The sequence below is a fragment of the Sebastes umbrosus genome, chromosome 2 (assembly GCF_015220745.1).
Source record: "Sebastes umbrosus isolate fSebUmb1 chromosome 2, fSebUmb1.pri, whole genome shotgun sequence".
Classification (NCBI taxonomy): domain Eukaryota; kingdom Metazoa; phylum Chordata; class Actinopteri; order Perciformes; family Sebastidae; genus Sebastes; species Sebastes umbrosus.
The window spans coordinates 34,362,739-34,376,889 of NC_051270.1; the positions used below are offsets into that span (position 1 = coordinate 34,362,739).

The window sequence follows — 14,151 nt, forward strand, 5'->3', positions numbered from 1 at the left end:
GAGTGCCTAGGCAACCACAAGAAGCAACCAGGACTCAAAACAGCTAGTTAACGTTACCGAGTTAGTCTATCATTAGTCTATCATTAATCTATCATTAGTCTATCATTAGTCTATCATTAGTCTACACATGATGTGGACGCCTGGAAATACTGCAGATACAAACTGTAAAACTATAAAGATAACTGTCATCCGTGGAAATAACCTGGTAAGCTCGTTCAACTTTAGTTAGTGTAATAAAAGTGAGGAACTTCACACATGCTAACTAGCTAACTAACTGACCTTAAATGACGTAGGCTAGCTAACCAATGATGGCTAAAGCAACAGAAGTGGCTCAACAGGTGTTTATGAATGTGCATTTGACCTATTAGTTTAGCTAAATAAACCAAAAGAAGACAGCAAGTTAACTCCAACATACCACCACCATCCGTTACTGACTGTTATCAAACAACAGTCTGGGAAAGGCATGTGTGTGTTTATCACTCAGATTGTGTTGGTTAGCAAACGTTGTTGACCAAACATTTCAGTTATTTAGCTAACAGTTATGTTGTGGTTCAGTTTTGAGCTATTATGTAATTATAAGGCAGGACTGCCCTCCTTCCTTACAATCTAATTTAAGTGGATTTTTATAGGTTATGTTATTTGAACTGATGTGAATTGGTGTGTAAATGCAGGCTTTGTTTGTATTTATGTGAGACTAATATACTTATAATATTATAATATAATATACTGCTCCACCCAAAGTGTGTGAAGGAGCACTATCGCAGGTCCTTCCTTCCTGCAGCTGTCAGACTCCACAACCAGCACTGCTCCCAGTAGACCACAACCAGCACTGCTCCCAGTAGACCACAACCTGCACTGCTCCCAGTAGACCACTTACACACCAACAAACTGACAATAACCTGATATTTTCAGGTGGAATTTCATTCATTCATTCATTCATTCATTCTCACTGTGCAATATCATTTTCCACTTATGCAATTTTGTTAATAGTCTGTTTATTGTCAATACTGTATATATTGCTCCTATTTTTATACTTCCTTCTATTTAAATGATTCATATTTTGTTACACTTTGTTTAGCTCTTTTTTTTTTACTGTGTTAGCTGATGCATCTTGTTTTTTGGTCTATCCCCTTTGCTGCTCTCCAAATTTCCCCACTGCGGGACTAATAAAGGAATATCTTATCTTATCTTAAATACATTTGTTGGACATCCCCTAGGCTGCTTGTATTTTTAGTTTGTTGTTGATTTAATGTGCCTCAATAATCTCATGGGTCATACAAATGATAAGACACAAAAATACAATTATTAATTAATTCAGTTATTGTTTATTTTATTTCACAAAGATTTAGTTAGAGTTGTATGAGCTAAGAAAATTATGAAATCAATTTACTAATGTTTCACTCAGTTTTTATTATATTTCCCCCTGGTTATAGGCCTACAAGTGGCAGTATTAGTATAGCTGTATATTAATACATTCACCAGTGGGGGGAAAGTACTCACAAACTTCACTTAGTAAACTTGGGAAATACCACATTTGAAAAACACTCAATACAATACAAGTGATGCATTCAAGATTTGACATTATGTAAAGCACCCGTCTCAAAATTGCAATCACCAAAATATTAGGTTAAATTGTCATGTAACATTCATTACCATCATCTCTGATCCTTAATCTGTGTCTTTGCCAAATGAGAAAACTCAAAGTGAGCTGATATGTGTTTGTCCAGTTCACCTGTCTTTATATATTTTCAAACTTACTGTACATTTTCTTATTGAGTAGCAAACAGTGTTTGCATCCAGTACCAGTTTCACTTCCCTAGGCCATTTTGACTTTTCAGAGACATCAAACCAACTAATCAAAGAGCCATCCCTGCCGAGCTACAGGTCTCATACGGGAAACTCACTGAATATGCTTTTGACATTATGTCAAGTACATGTTACCTAAACTGGAGTGGCTTTACTACCTTTAATGTAATCCAAACTTTATTGTTTAGTTTAATATAAACTTTGGGTCAGGGCTCAGTAGGCCTACTGGAATTTAAATGACTGGTATCAGCATCCGGGGCAAATAAAACAACGTTAGAAAGACTCGCTGAGGCTGAGAAGGTGTGTGGATGACAGTATCCACCTGATGTTACATATTCTTTTCTTTTCAGCAAGGGAAAAAGGCAGAGAGCTTCCAGAGCTTTCTGCAGGTTGAATTGGCTGGAAATGTGCTGGGAGAGTCAGAGAAGAAGCAGGTCGACCCTGCAGAGCAGCGCGTTGACTTCGACTTTACCTGCAGCTTCCACTGCCCCAGTAACTCTCAGGCTCTCAGTGACATCGCCCATGAACCCCTCATATGTAAGTTGAGATCGAAAATGTTGTTCTGTGTCTTGATATCTGACATAACTGACAGTGGAGCTAACGAGCATCTGACACTGACATTTCTAAACATTTAGTTTCACTCCATCTCTTCTTTCAACTTTCGTCAATTCTTGTTGTTGCCATGACAAATTGGCCACCAGCGTTTCTTTGAAAGCTACTCTTAGCTTATCTGATTATGTCCAGATTTAGGCTGCTGAAGAATTCATAAAGTTGATATATTGTTATTTTAACGCAGAAAATGTTTCATACTGCTGTCTTACAACCTGTGCCAGCCTGCAATTTGTAAATTCAAAATTGGAATTTACATGGAGTTTAGTTACTTCATAGCTCATAACCAACAGACAAAACAAACCAGCTACAAGAAATCCCAATATGTAGCCTTATTGTAAGTTTTACACTGGCTAAATATTTTCATTTATTGTTGACGTTACATTTCAGAAGAACTGGTTTAACTGCAAAAAATAAACAATATAAGGTGGTTGGGCGCATCCAGAACCGTAGTAGGCCGGTGCTGGACCAGTAGAAGACAGCAATGAAAAGTGTAGAAGAAGGTTTTCACACTGTAGCTCCCTTTAAGTGCAATTTATTGGCACATCTTTGTTAGTGAGGTTTCAAGCAGATGCTCTATTTCAGACTTAATAAATCTGCACAGAGACGGCATCTTAAAAAGGTAACGGTCTGGTTACATGATAGTCACATGATACTGCCAGTGACCCAAATATCCCAAATATAATCACAGGTAATGTTACATGTATATTAAGAAAAACACAAATATACATAATTTACAACAATATATACAAAAATGCATATACCAACATTTATCAATCAATAATATAGCTAAGTACCTCGCAGCTCATAAGAATAACATCAAGCCTATGGCTGTCATACTTTCTATATGGCTAGAATTAAATAGAGGGGCCTCTATATTAAAAAAAAATAGGATGTACCAAAAAGATATAGGAACAGGATTCTTCACACAATTAAGTAACTGCGAAAAATAACATTAAAACTTTTGTTGTCAGTTGATGGCAATATTTATGATAGCATTATTGGCAGGTTTGTCAACCATCCAATAATTATTCTGTGACAATACCCTGCCTTGACACAGCAGGTCCAATGCAGCCCTCCATTTTCACAGCATTGTTTAATGTGAAGGGTTTTGTTGTGGTCAGTGACGGTGAGAGAGTTCCTGCCTGAGGCGAAGAAAGCTGAGGCGAAGACAGCGGTGCTGGGCCAAGCTGTGGTCGATCTGCTGCCGCTGCTACAAGGTACAGCTGTACCTGTCAGAAATGATATGTTTTTATAATGTAAAAAAAACAAACCAGTGTATCTCTGGTTGCTTTATGTGGACTCCACATCAAACTGACTTCAAAGAGCCAAAGAGCTTTCCTTACAGGGCAGCACTTTCACTGTTGGAATGATTTTCTCTTCTGTCTTCAGGTCAGTGCAGCTTCTCGTCCAGAGTCCCTCTGAATCCAGTAGTCACTAGCACCTCAGCCAAAGAGTCCTCCCCAGAATCCAGCTGCACGGTCGGTTGATTAATGACTCTACATTAATATCACTCAGTTATTATTAGGGGCAGGGTCACAGCTACTTTAGATAACGGAAAGGTCACACCCTCTGTATTTTTGCCGTTTAATCAATGAATGTTTTACAATCACAGAGCAGCCCAAATGTGGAGAAAGCAATTAGAGCCAGACAGAAGCAGGTGGCCAACCAAGTCATTTTAAAGAGCAAGAGGAAGGTAATCACATCAACTCACCAGGGCTAGTACAGTTACAGTCTGGGTGAATATCAAACCTCCAACATGTCACCAAGTTACATCTTTTACTGTCATATGGAAAAAGGTCTTGTGGCATTCCTATGTCGCGGTCTCTAATCACACTTACTCACAGTGAGCTGCAGTGCAGTTATTTCATCCATATAGACATGTGGCATATAAGGGGTGCACATTTTGAAAGAATAGTAAAAGAAAGGTAGAAAAAGATAAGAATCATTATAATCGAACAAATTTCAGACTTATTTTCTTGTGGACAAGAAAATGGATTTTGTTAAATAGGCCACTTTGGAAACAAAATATGTTTTAAGACTGTATTGCACCTAGTGTTTAAGGTGGGTTTCAATTTTCTTGAGGGCTTCTGGGTCTCAACAAGGCTATGTTGAACTGCAAACTTTAGTCATGGACATTATTATATGTCCCTACCAAATGTTTCATCACTGTGTGTCAAATCTGTGATTTATTGTGCTTAGACTAGAGGCTAGTATCTTTAAATTTGGCTAATTTTTGGGCCCAAAAATAAAATGGCTCAATATTTTCCCACCAGTGTTTGGAAAAGCACTTCTAGCACATTTTAAGGCCTTTAACCTTATAATGGCATGTGCAGACAATGTAATGAAACCGTTTATAAATAAAACGTGACTGTGCCTCATGATTTGACCCCCTTTGGCAGTCGACCCTGGATGTGTGTGTCAGTGTGTCAGATCCAGTGCTGTCTGAGGCTGAACTCTCAGCCTCCAACCTGCTGAAGGTAACTGTGGAGACGGCCTACTCCATCCCTGAGTCATGGATGCTGCAGTCTGGCCCTGCCCCCACTCCCTGGTACACTGCTGCCCTGGAGGTCCCGCTTACTGCACAGGTGAATGTTACACTGTAGTCTGTCCTCATGTAGCTTCTTTAAGCTGTTTTACTGAACAGACCCAAAGACAGTCATATTACATTTATTTTGTGCCATTTTAAGCAAGCGTAGCCCTCCAAGAAAAGAAAATGTAGTGACATTTTAACCCATTATGATCTTAAGATTGTCATGCTGCATTGTATTGTATGTGCCCCATTGAGACCAACTGCAAATCTGAATATTTCCAGAGAGAAGGATTTTAACACTGTGGCTGTATGATTCCTCTGACTCCCAGAAAGAACAGGTGCTGATGTTCTCTGAGGGGCAGCTGAAGGCGGGAGGGCAGAGGGAAGAGATGTGCCGACAGAGGAAGAGTCCCCATCAGGCCCTGCTGGTCCCCGGGAACCACTACCTGCCTGGTGCCTTTTTCCAGCCAGAGCCCATAGAGCAGGAGGACGGCGAGCTGACTGGCTTAGAGGTAACTGCAAATGTGGCCTGCACCTGGAATGCTTTGGTGCACTGATAGATTTTGCAGTATGGTACATAACATCACTGCCACTAATTGTCAAAATATGGAACTGCGAAAAAGTGAGGGATGTCATATATAGACCTTTCATTTAATAGATATGACCAGACTTTAAGGTAAACGGCAGTAGTTTGACACAGAGGCTTATATGAGAAGTTTAAGTGCCTTAAAAATATTAAAAGTTCCCTCTTCTTGATGAGAATAGTGAGGAAGAAATGTCAGCTCTCTTGATTCTACTGTTTATAGTTACATATTTAATAGAGTGTGGGATGGGCATATGTAAGAAAGTTAAACATAACTGCTGACAGGTTAAAGGAGAAGTACGTATATGCATGTAGGCTGTATACGTGTGTGTGTGTGTGTACATGTGTTAAATCGGTTCATGTGGAGGGGTATACACGGTTACATGATCTAGGAAGATGGAGGACCTTCAGTTCTACAGAGGACTGAGTTATGACCCACAGGTAGTGCGGCATGTGCATTCCTCTTTTCGTGCATACGCATATATACTGTACATGTATATAACAACTGGAATAGAGTGTTAGGTATACATATCTGAAAAGTTTTGTACACACTGTGATATTGTCTTTTCCAAATAAAAATTAAATTAAATTAAAAAAAAATGAAAAGTAGGAAAAGTAAATTGCCCATAGTAGCATATTTAATTCTGTAGAAGACTGGAACATCTAAAATGATTAAAGGGAAAATTCTGCACTTTTTATGTGGATGTCGAATCAGTGTTGATGGTAAATAGTCAATTGAAGCAATAAATTCCTCAGTGCCTGCTATATTGACCCATACACTCCCTACGCCCATACACACACACACACACACACACACACACACACACACACACACACACACTACAGTACCGGCTCTGCTCTTCTCCAAATGAGCTACACTACTCTTACAACACCCAGTCAGTGTTTTCTCTCTGCAGCTCAGGTTCTGGAGGGTCCCCGGCGGCCATATCCTCCCCACTGCAGCCACAACCCTCGGCCTCTATCTGCTGCATTTCTTCGGCCGTATACTCTGGCCCGAATAAATTACGGCTGAATATTCGAGTCAGCCAAAACACTGTAAAATGTATTCTCGTCCATAACATCCTCTGCACTCATCTTTTGAGTAGCCATTTTCGCAGGTGCAATACAAACAAAGAGAACAGGGTAGTTCTGTTTTTGAGCGGCATCTAGAGCACAACCCCTGGCTACCCAGTATGGCCGATCCCTCTTCGTCGATTAGTCCACTAATGGGTCGTTTTTGTCTTAATTGACTAAAATTTCTTTAATTGATTAGTCGTTTTTTATGCTTTTTACATGCTGAATGACTTATTTCCAAGAAACTTATGAGCACATCTCTGGTAAACACAAGATTTAAAGTGGAGCTTTTGTGTGATTCTTTGTGGAGAAACTCAGTTTTACAGAAGTGTCGATTAAATCGTACGAGTGTTAGTCGACTAAGAATTTCTTTGGTCAAGGACAGCCTACTACCCTGAGAAAGCTCAAATAGTAGTCTGTAGTTCTTCTTTGCCTCCAACTATGTCACTGTCATGTCAAATGACAGAGCTGGATGCAGGAAGAACAACAGATTTTGCTGTAAACTCAGCTTTCTCTGTCAATATAGCACAAACTGAGGAATTTATTGCTTCAATCAACTACATTTACCATCAACACTGATTGACACTTTTTCCATTTAAATGAACTCAGCATGGAAGCAGGCTCAGTTACACGGTCAGTTACAGGGCTAAAGGTCTAAATTCTCCTACAGGACCGGGAGTTTCGCAATGAGGCAGAGACCACGAAGAACAGGGTGAGCTGGGATACAGAGATGCGCTGCTTCCTGGATGCAGGAGGAACTAGCAGGTCAGCTACACACAACTCACTCCTCCTCCTCCTCCTATCTGACCATCATACCTGCTGGCCATGACTTTTAAGAGATTATTCTAGAAAGGGAAAGTCCGTCATCAATTTTTTGGAGCTCTGGCTGTAATTTCTTCAAAATAACCGCATTTCAGAATTATAGCAGAGTGTACTTGATAAGTTAGTTTCCTCATTCAATACATTTCAGGCCAAATGGAAAGGAAATCAGGAAGTCGTGGAAGTCACTTTACCTCAGGGTTATGCAATAAACTTGGGATTCTGTGATATGTGTAACACTGAAGTTAAAAGTTTTAATGCTTAGAATAAATGTCAAATCCCTGTGAAGAAAACTGGTCACTACGGCAACAAATAATTGCTTGGGAAATATTAATGAGTTATAGCAACATACATACATAGAAGAAAATCTGAATGTATGTGATGGGATTGCAGCATCAGGTGTAGAAATATCACCAGCATAAAATACAGAAAGAGACATAGAGATGGAGAAAAAGATCTGAAAATATGTGTATCCACATTCAGGCTGCGGCAGAAGATCACTGAGTGCAGACTGTGGCCGGTGGAGATAATGAGGACGTTGGCTCCGCTGGCAAAGGCAGAAATCAAGATGGTGAGACAGCTTTGTTATCAAAGCAAAGGTCCAGAAATGCCCCCTCTCTGTCTGTACTGTATTAACCCTGCAGTGTTGGCTCTCTAGCCTGAACCAAATGTAAGAAATGGGGGACAACATCCACAATCGTTTCAGACAAAATGCATTCAAGTTTACAATTTATCTATGTGGACATAAATAAATTGTTTAAAAGTGTGTGTGTGTGTGTGTGTGTGTGTGTAGATATCTGAAGATAACCCAGAGATCCCCTGCCATGGCTTGGCGTTTGTGGACATGGGGCGGCTGCTCTATCCTGGAGTCAGCCGCATCCGAGGAGCGTACAGCATTCTGCCCTTCTCCCAGGCCGAGATGCTGAAACAGGTCACACAAATATACACATACAACTAATTTTCTTTCATTTTTGTTCCTTTATTTATAGTTCTTGATCTGGGTATGTAGTTACTGGATCAAGCATCGCATAATGGGCCTCATGCAGGAAGGGATATAAGAACACATTTTCTCTTATTTTTGTTTGTATCCACTATTTGTTCTTATTTTGTTAGTCCCCAATGATTTCTGGGATTCACCAATGTTTTCTTAGTTTTGCTCTTCTCTTAGGTAAGAGTGGTCGAGAGCACTCTTAACAAGATAAGAAAAAACATTTTTAAATTGTATCTATCTATCTATCTATCTATCTATCTATCTATTTTATCTTATCTTATTTAAGTTCTTCTTCTTAAAGCATTTTTTCCTCTCCAATTCTTGGGAAAGTGCCAGAGTTTTTTCACATGGCTCAACACCTGCCCTATATTGTTTAGTGGGTATGCAAATGTATGCCCTTATATAGGGTGTTACTGATGCAAATACCTGTTCTTATATAGTGTTCATATCAATTATTACCTATGCTAATAAACAATCGGCCACATACCTCCAATTTACGTGGGATTCATCATTCAGCACACCTGGGTAAGAGCAGATTTGGATGGTTAAGAATGTTTGGTGCATCTGGAGTTGACCTCTCTTATTTTTTATCTTAACAGAAAATTAAGAGGAAAATATGAGAGAAATTTAAGAGACTGTTGCTGCATGAGGCCCAATGTCAGGAAATTATCTATACATGAATGGAGTTCTAACACTTCCTGGAAATACGTGTCTGATGAAATTATCAATATCTGTTCCATCTCTGTGTGTCCAGTACAGAAATAAGCCCATACGATGTATAAAGCATAGATATTCCTGCTGTGTCATGATACATACATAAATAACTACTAGATAACCCTAATACTGCTCCCCTGGGGTGTGAAATGTTGTTACTCTATTAAAGTGAGTTTGTCATTGATCTTGTACCTTCAGGCCAAGCGGAGAATCAGTGTGTTAAAGGATTACGCCAAGGCTGTAGGCTGCCAGGTCAAAACTCGTGCTGGCTCAGCTGCCTCTTGCAGGAGGAAGGCCGGGAAGAACTTGGATGGACGGGGAACGAAGGATTCCAAGGAGCCGGTCAAAAAGGTCAGCAATGTTGTGATGGTCAGAAGAGATGAATTTTAACATGAATTTTTAGTTAATTGACTTTCCAGGGCCTTGGAAAATCATATAAGACATGTGCTGTAAAACAAGTCCTTGAAAGCCTTTGAAAGCTTTACAACTTTAGCAAAACCCAGTGGTTGATTATTTTATTATTATTACTCTAATGTAACCTGTTTTCATTATGGCAGCAATCTAGTAATCAAAGCAGGATGGCTGGAGCCGACAGCGCGGCTGACATCACAGCCGACTGCGCGGCCGAAATTGAGCCGCACGTCAATGTGGAGGGAAATGTAAGCTTCCACTATAAACAGCAACACAACTCTGTACAGTATTACACATTAGGCATCATTTACTGGAAACTGTGGTTGTAGTTACAGTTCAATACAGATCCAGTGATCCACATCCTTAATACTGTAATATACTATAAGCCTATCCAGTTAAAATGCTTGCTGTTATGCAGTATTTTGGAAATCCTTTAGCATATTAACACCTCATTCCTGTTAATAGCAGATGTACGTGGATTCCAGAACTTATATTATCATTGAGATAGCCTTGGAGAAACCACTGGTACCCAAAACATGTCCAGAGGAGCTGTCCAGAAGGTAATGTGTTAAATAAATCATCTAAATTTAACCTTGTTCTATTGGTTACACTGTCAGCGTTAGACTGAATTCTTTCTCATTTAAAGGCCCCACTTCTAATAGTGACAGATTTACACCCAATTGCACTCTGGTCTATTACATTTGGTCGTTGCCCCTTTGTTAAAAGAATGTATATTGATAGGAAGTGAAAGCCAATTGTTCGTTCCATTGCAACATCAGCGCCCAGCAGCACCACCGGACGCCAGTAAAACGTCCGCCTACAAAGTGGCGTACAAAAGCAAAAAAATATATATATTTCTATTCTATTGTCATATTTAATGTCTCTACCGAAATGGCCTGTGTTAAACAATACAAATATAAATATGCATACTATTATAACTATTTCCTTACCTGATTATTTATTAATGAAACTTTTTTGCCCGGCCGCGTCCCAGAGGAGCATAAATGGAAGTTAGAAAAATACAGCACACAGATTTTGAGAGCAATCTCAATCTCTTTCATGTCATGGACCTCCAAAATAGATGTACAATAGACCACAGACTGTGGATGTATTAGTAATAGCCCACAATTAATGTAAATTATTTGCTAATACTACGTTAAATTCAGATTATTTTATGCTACTAGCACTACTAGCTACTGGCCGATAGCCAGTTGTTTGGGAACAGAGACATTAATACATCCACCACGGTACAGGCTTACAGCACACAGCCCATGGGTGTATTATAAGATGATAAAAGTGATTAATTACAGCTAATACAATCATTATTACAGCCGCATACAGCTAGCAGGAAGCTGGCAGGACTGAATATGTCATATGAGCTTGCAGGGCGGTGCAGTCCCGTGGGTCTGATGCACGTTCATAATGCCGAGGAACATAACTTTTAGGACATATTAATTTAAATGAGGACTATTTAAGTGTTCGTACTGGGAAGTTGATTTAACTCAAAAAAATTATCCTCTGATTTACAGACATCTCTTTATACATCCATTTCTATTGACTGGCGTTTTCAGTCCAAAACGGCGGCAACGCTACCGCAGCACCATTTATCAACTATTGTCAAAAAAGCACCAGAGTTTAGTCTCTTTGCTTCTGTACTCTTTGCCTTGGTTTTCTGTGGAACATGAATGGGTGAGAATGTGCTGACATGTGTCTCTATTTCCTGCAGGGTGAAGGCGTTGATCCCACCCAGACCTCCACTTCAAGCGGGTCCTAGCAGAGCAGAAAGAGTAAAACACAGATATATATACATACACATGTACATACACAGACACAGCGATACACACTCAAATGAACCACACACCAGTGGAGAGTTGCTTACTTGCTGAATTGTCTCCACGGTTGTGTGCTCCTGCAGGCCGTGCTGGACTTCCACACGCAGGTAGGCAACGTGGTGGCCCATGTTTCAGACCAGTATGAGGAATTGTTTGGAGCAAGATGCAAGCCGTTGGAAAGCTGCAACCGGGAGCAAGAGAAGGTTCAGCTGATGGGAACGCTCAATGTCTCTGCGAGATACTTCACCTTCAAGGAACAGATGAAGGTCAGAACACATTCCTGATGGTTGGATGCAACTCGCAGGAACCCTGAAACTGTTTTTTAGAGTGGATCTGTATCCCATCAGGTTTTTTTATTGGTGGTGGCTCCTCTGTCACTACTTGACCACATAAATGTGTGTGTGTGTTTGTTTCTGGTGTGTAGCATGCAGTGGTTAGGATTGTACGTGACAAGATGCAGCGGACGGAGCCATTCACTGACCCCCAGGAGCTAAAGGCTTTTGTCAGCAAGCTCTATGTCTACCTGGTGGATGAGATGCACACAGCTCTCAACAAAGTAACACATACACACACACATATACAGTATACTGTATGTGTATATACTGTATATATATATTTATTTATGTTCATTTTTATCCTCTCCTCACCACCAGATTTATTCAGATGACGTCGTTGATGTCCCCGTGGGTGAGATCCAGTTGAGTTCTTCTCAGCTCAGACATTTTGCCAGAGAGGCTCAGCTTACTGGGGATTATCAGCAGGCTGTTCGGTACTACCAAGAGGTACAATAGCACACTAACCTTTCCTGATACTTCTGCTCCTCGCTCATAGTAAGTGAGGAAACGAACTTGCTGGAAAACTTAAAACAAAAAAATGTAGTCATAGTTTAAAAAGATAGAAAGAAAAAGTAAAATATAAAATACAACAAAGCAGAGATGACAACCAATCACAAACATCCATCTTTCCAGACCTATAAATCAATTGGTTGTCACAAATGTCATGCCTTAATTTGCACACTGGCTTCTGTTTGTCTATAATTATCCTTGGAGTATATCAGTGTTTTTGTGAAGTGATTAATGATAATCTCTATGTAGATAATGACTCTGGCTGGTAAAATAATAATCATTTTTGTATTTGTTTTCCTGCAGCTGGTGGTGAGGGAGCCCAATGAGCCTTCTCACAAGTTTGAGTGGGGAAGCCTTTACATGCTGACCGGAGACTACATGAAGGCTAAAGAGTGTTTCCATGACGCCGTGTCCATCCAGCAGGAACACAAACCCAGGTTAGAAATGCTCCAGCTACACTAAAAACAACATATATACAGTATATAGTCATGAGCTCAGCACTGAAATCCTGAGTATGTATATCATGAATACCCTGGACACAACCTGTTCCAGCTTCTCCCTTCTGGGAGGCGCTACAGAACACTGTGCACTAAAACAACCTGACACAAGAATAGTTTTTTCCCTCCCGTAACACTTAATCGGTCATACATTGTCAATAACACTCTAACACCAAAATATCCGCTGCTACTGTTATAGATTATAATTTACAGTCTTTAATGTACTTTTTTTCCCTGTTTTAATATGTACATATCATCTGTCACTGTCAATATAAATCCTACTCACTGTACATATAGATATCTTAACATGTTCATACTGTTCATAATCATCCAGACAATGTATATCCATTCAGTATTTAGTTCTTTGCACTATTTGCATTGTCTACAACCTACAGAACAATTAACTTGTGTCTAGACGTTTTATTTTAATTCTCATTTTATTGTTGGTAATTAATTAATATTTATATATACACCTATTTAATCACCACTTGTGTACATAGCATTTCTGTGTATTCCATGCCTTTATTTGTCCATTTTTTTTGTCCTTGTCCCTAGCTGTTATTTTTTCTACTTCTGTGTAAACACGTTTAGAGCGATGCATAAAACCGGAGTCAAATTCCTTGTATGTGTGTACTTGGTAAATAAAGCTGATTCTGATTTATCCATCATTGAGATTAAAATAGTTGTCAGGTGTCTATTGGCATTGTGTAACAGGACACCATAAACGTAGTTAGAGTTTTCCAGTTCTGTGCTCCTAATCAGTGCAATATAGCAACAACGTTAATGGTTAAACACTCAAACTCATTCACTTTACTACTCATTCACTACTACCTCATCACTTAAAGTGCATAACTAGCAATGTCAAATCACCTTTTATTTTGTCAAGACCCCGTGTGTCTGTATTCTCGTGTTTCTCCAGCCTGATAATGTGTGGGGTCTTGGCAGCGACGTTTGAGCATCATGCGGATGCCCAGACCTTCCTGGAGAGAGCCGCCAGCATAGACCCTTCTAGTGTGGTGGCCTGGACGCTGCTGGGTGAGATGAAAGTCGGTTAAAAGCCAACCAATGCAAAAGTCTGCAGACATACAGAGATGGCCATTTAGCGGCAGCATACAGAGTACAGTGGTGTACCAGATTTCCACAGACAGTAATAAAACGTAAAAGAAGCTCAATTTATGTTTCAGCTTGGAAACAAGGTTTTCAATGTGTGCTTTGAATAACAAGATCTGATCAATAATAATACCTAAATATTTATATGTTGCTAATACCGACACTCTCTTGTCAAATATGGGATATCAGTCAGTCAGTGCTGTCTACCACCAATATGATGGAGGCTATTGTGAGGCTACGGCTACACAGGGCCCTTTGAATGATGTTGTCTGTGTGAATTTGTATTAGTTGAATTGTTTGATCAGTTGTTTTCCTCTTATTCTTAAT

The 14,151-nt window shown here is 39.7% G+C and overlaps 1 protein-coding gene across 3 annotated transcripts in view; it reads left to right on the forward strand.

The window, feature by feature from the left end:
• The window catches only part of cfap70 (cilia and flagella associated protein 70), a 20,358-nt gene continuing 6,207 nt past the window's right edge, over positions 1-14,151 (forward strand). The window contains exons 1-19 of one of the 3 annotated variants that reach the window (XM_037747166.1): positions 1-205; positions 2,157-2,343; positions 3,540-3,635; positions 3,808-3,896; positions 4,031-4,111; positions 4,818-5,003; positions 5,278-5,460; positions 7,276-7,370; positions 7,908-7,995; positions 8,218-8,355; positions 9,328-9,480; positions 9,687-9,788; positions 10,009-10,100; positions 11,267-11,327; positions 11,456-11,638; positions 11,797-11,928; positions 12,026-12,154; positions 12,521-12,654; positions 13,634-13,749. In XM_037747166.1, the coding sequence (XP_037603094.1) occupies positions 128-205; positions 2,157-2,343; positions 3,540-3,635; positions 3,808-3,896; positions 4,031-4,111; positions 4,818-5,003; positions 5,278-5,460; positions 7,276-7,370; positions 7,908-7,995; positions 8,218-8,355; positions 9,328-9,480; positions 9,687-9,788; positions 10,009-10,100; positions 11,267-11,327; positions 11,456-11,638; positions 11,797-11,928; positions 12,026-12,154; positions 12,521-12,654; positions 13,634-13,749 (2,323 nt within the window). In that variant the 5' untranslated portion in view covers positions 1-127. The remainder of the gene's footprint in view (positions 206-2,156; positions 2,344-3,539; positions 3,636-3,807; positions 3,897-4,030; positions 4,112-4,817; positions 5,004-5,277; positions 5,461-7,275; positions 7,371-7,907; positions 7,996-8,217; positions 8,356-9,327; positions 9,481-9,686; positions 9,789-10,008; positions 10,101-11,266; positions 11,328-11,455; positions 11,639-11,796; positions 11,929-12,025; positions 12,155-12,520; positions 12,655-13,633; positions 13,750-14,151) is intronic. The other 2 variants (XM_037747156.1, XM_037747174.1) reach the window with 2 other exon arrangements.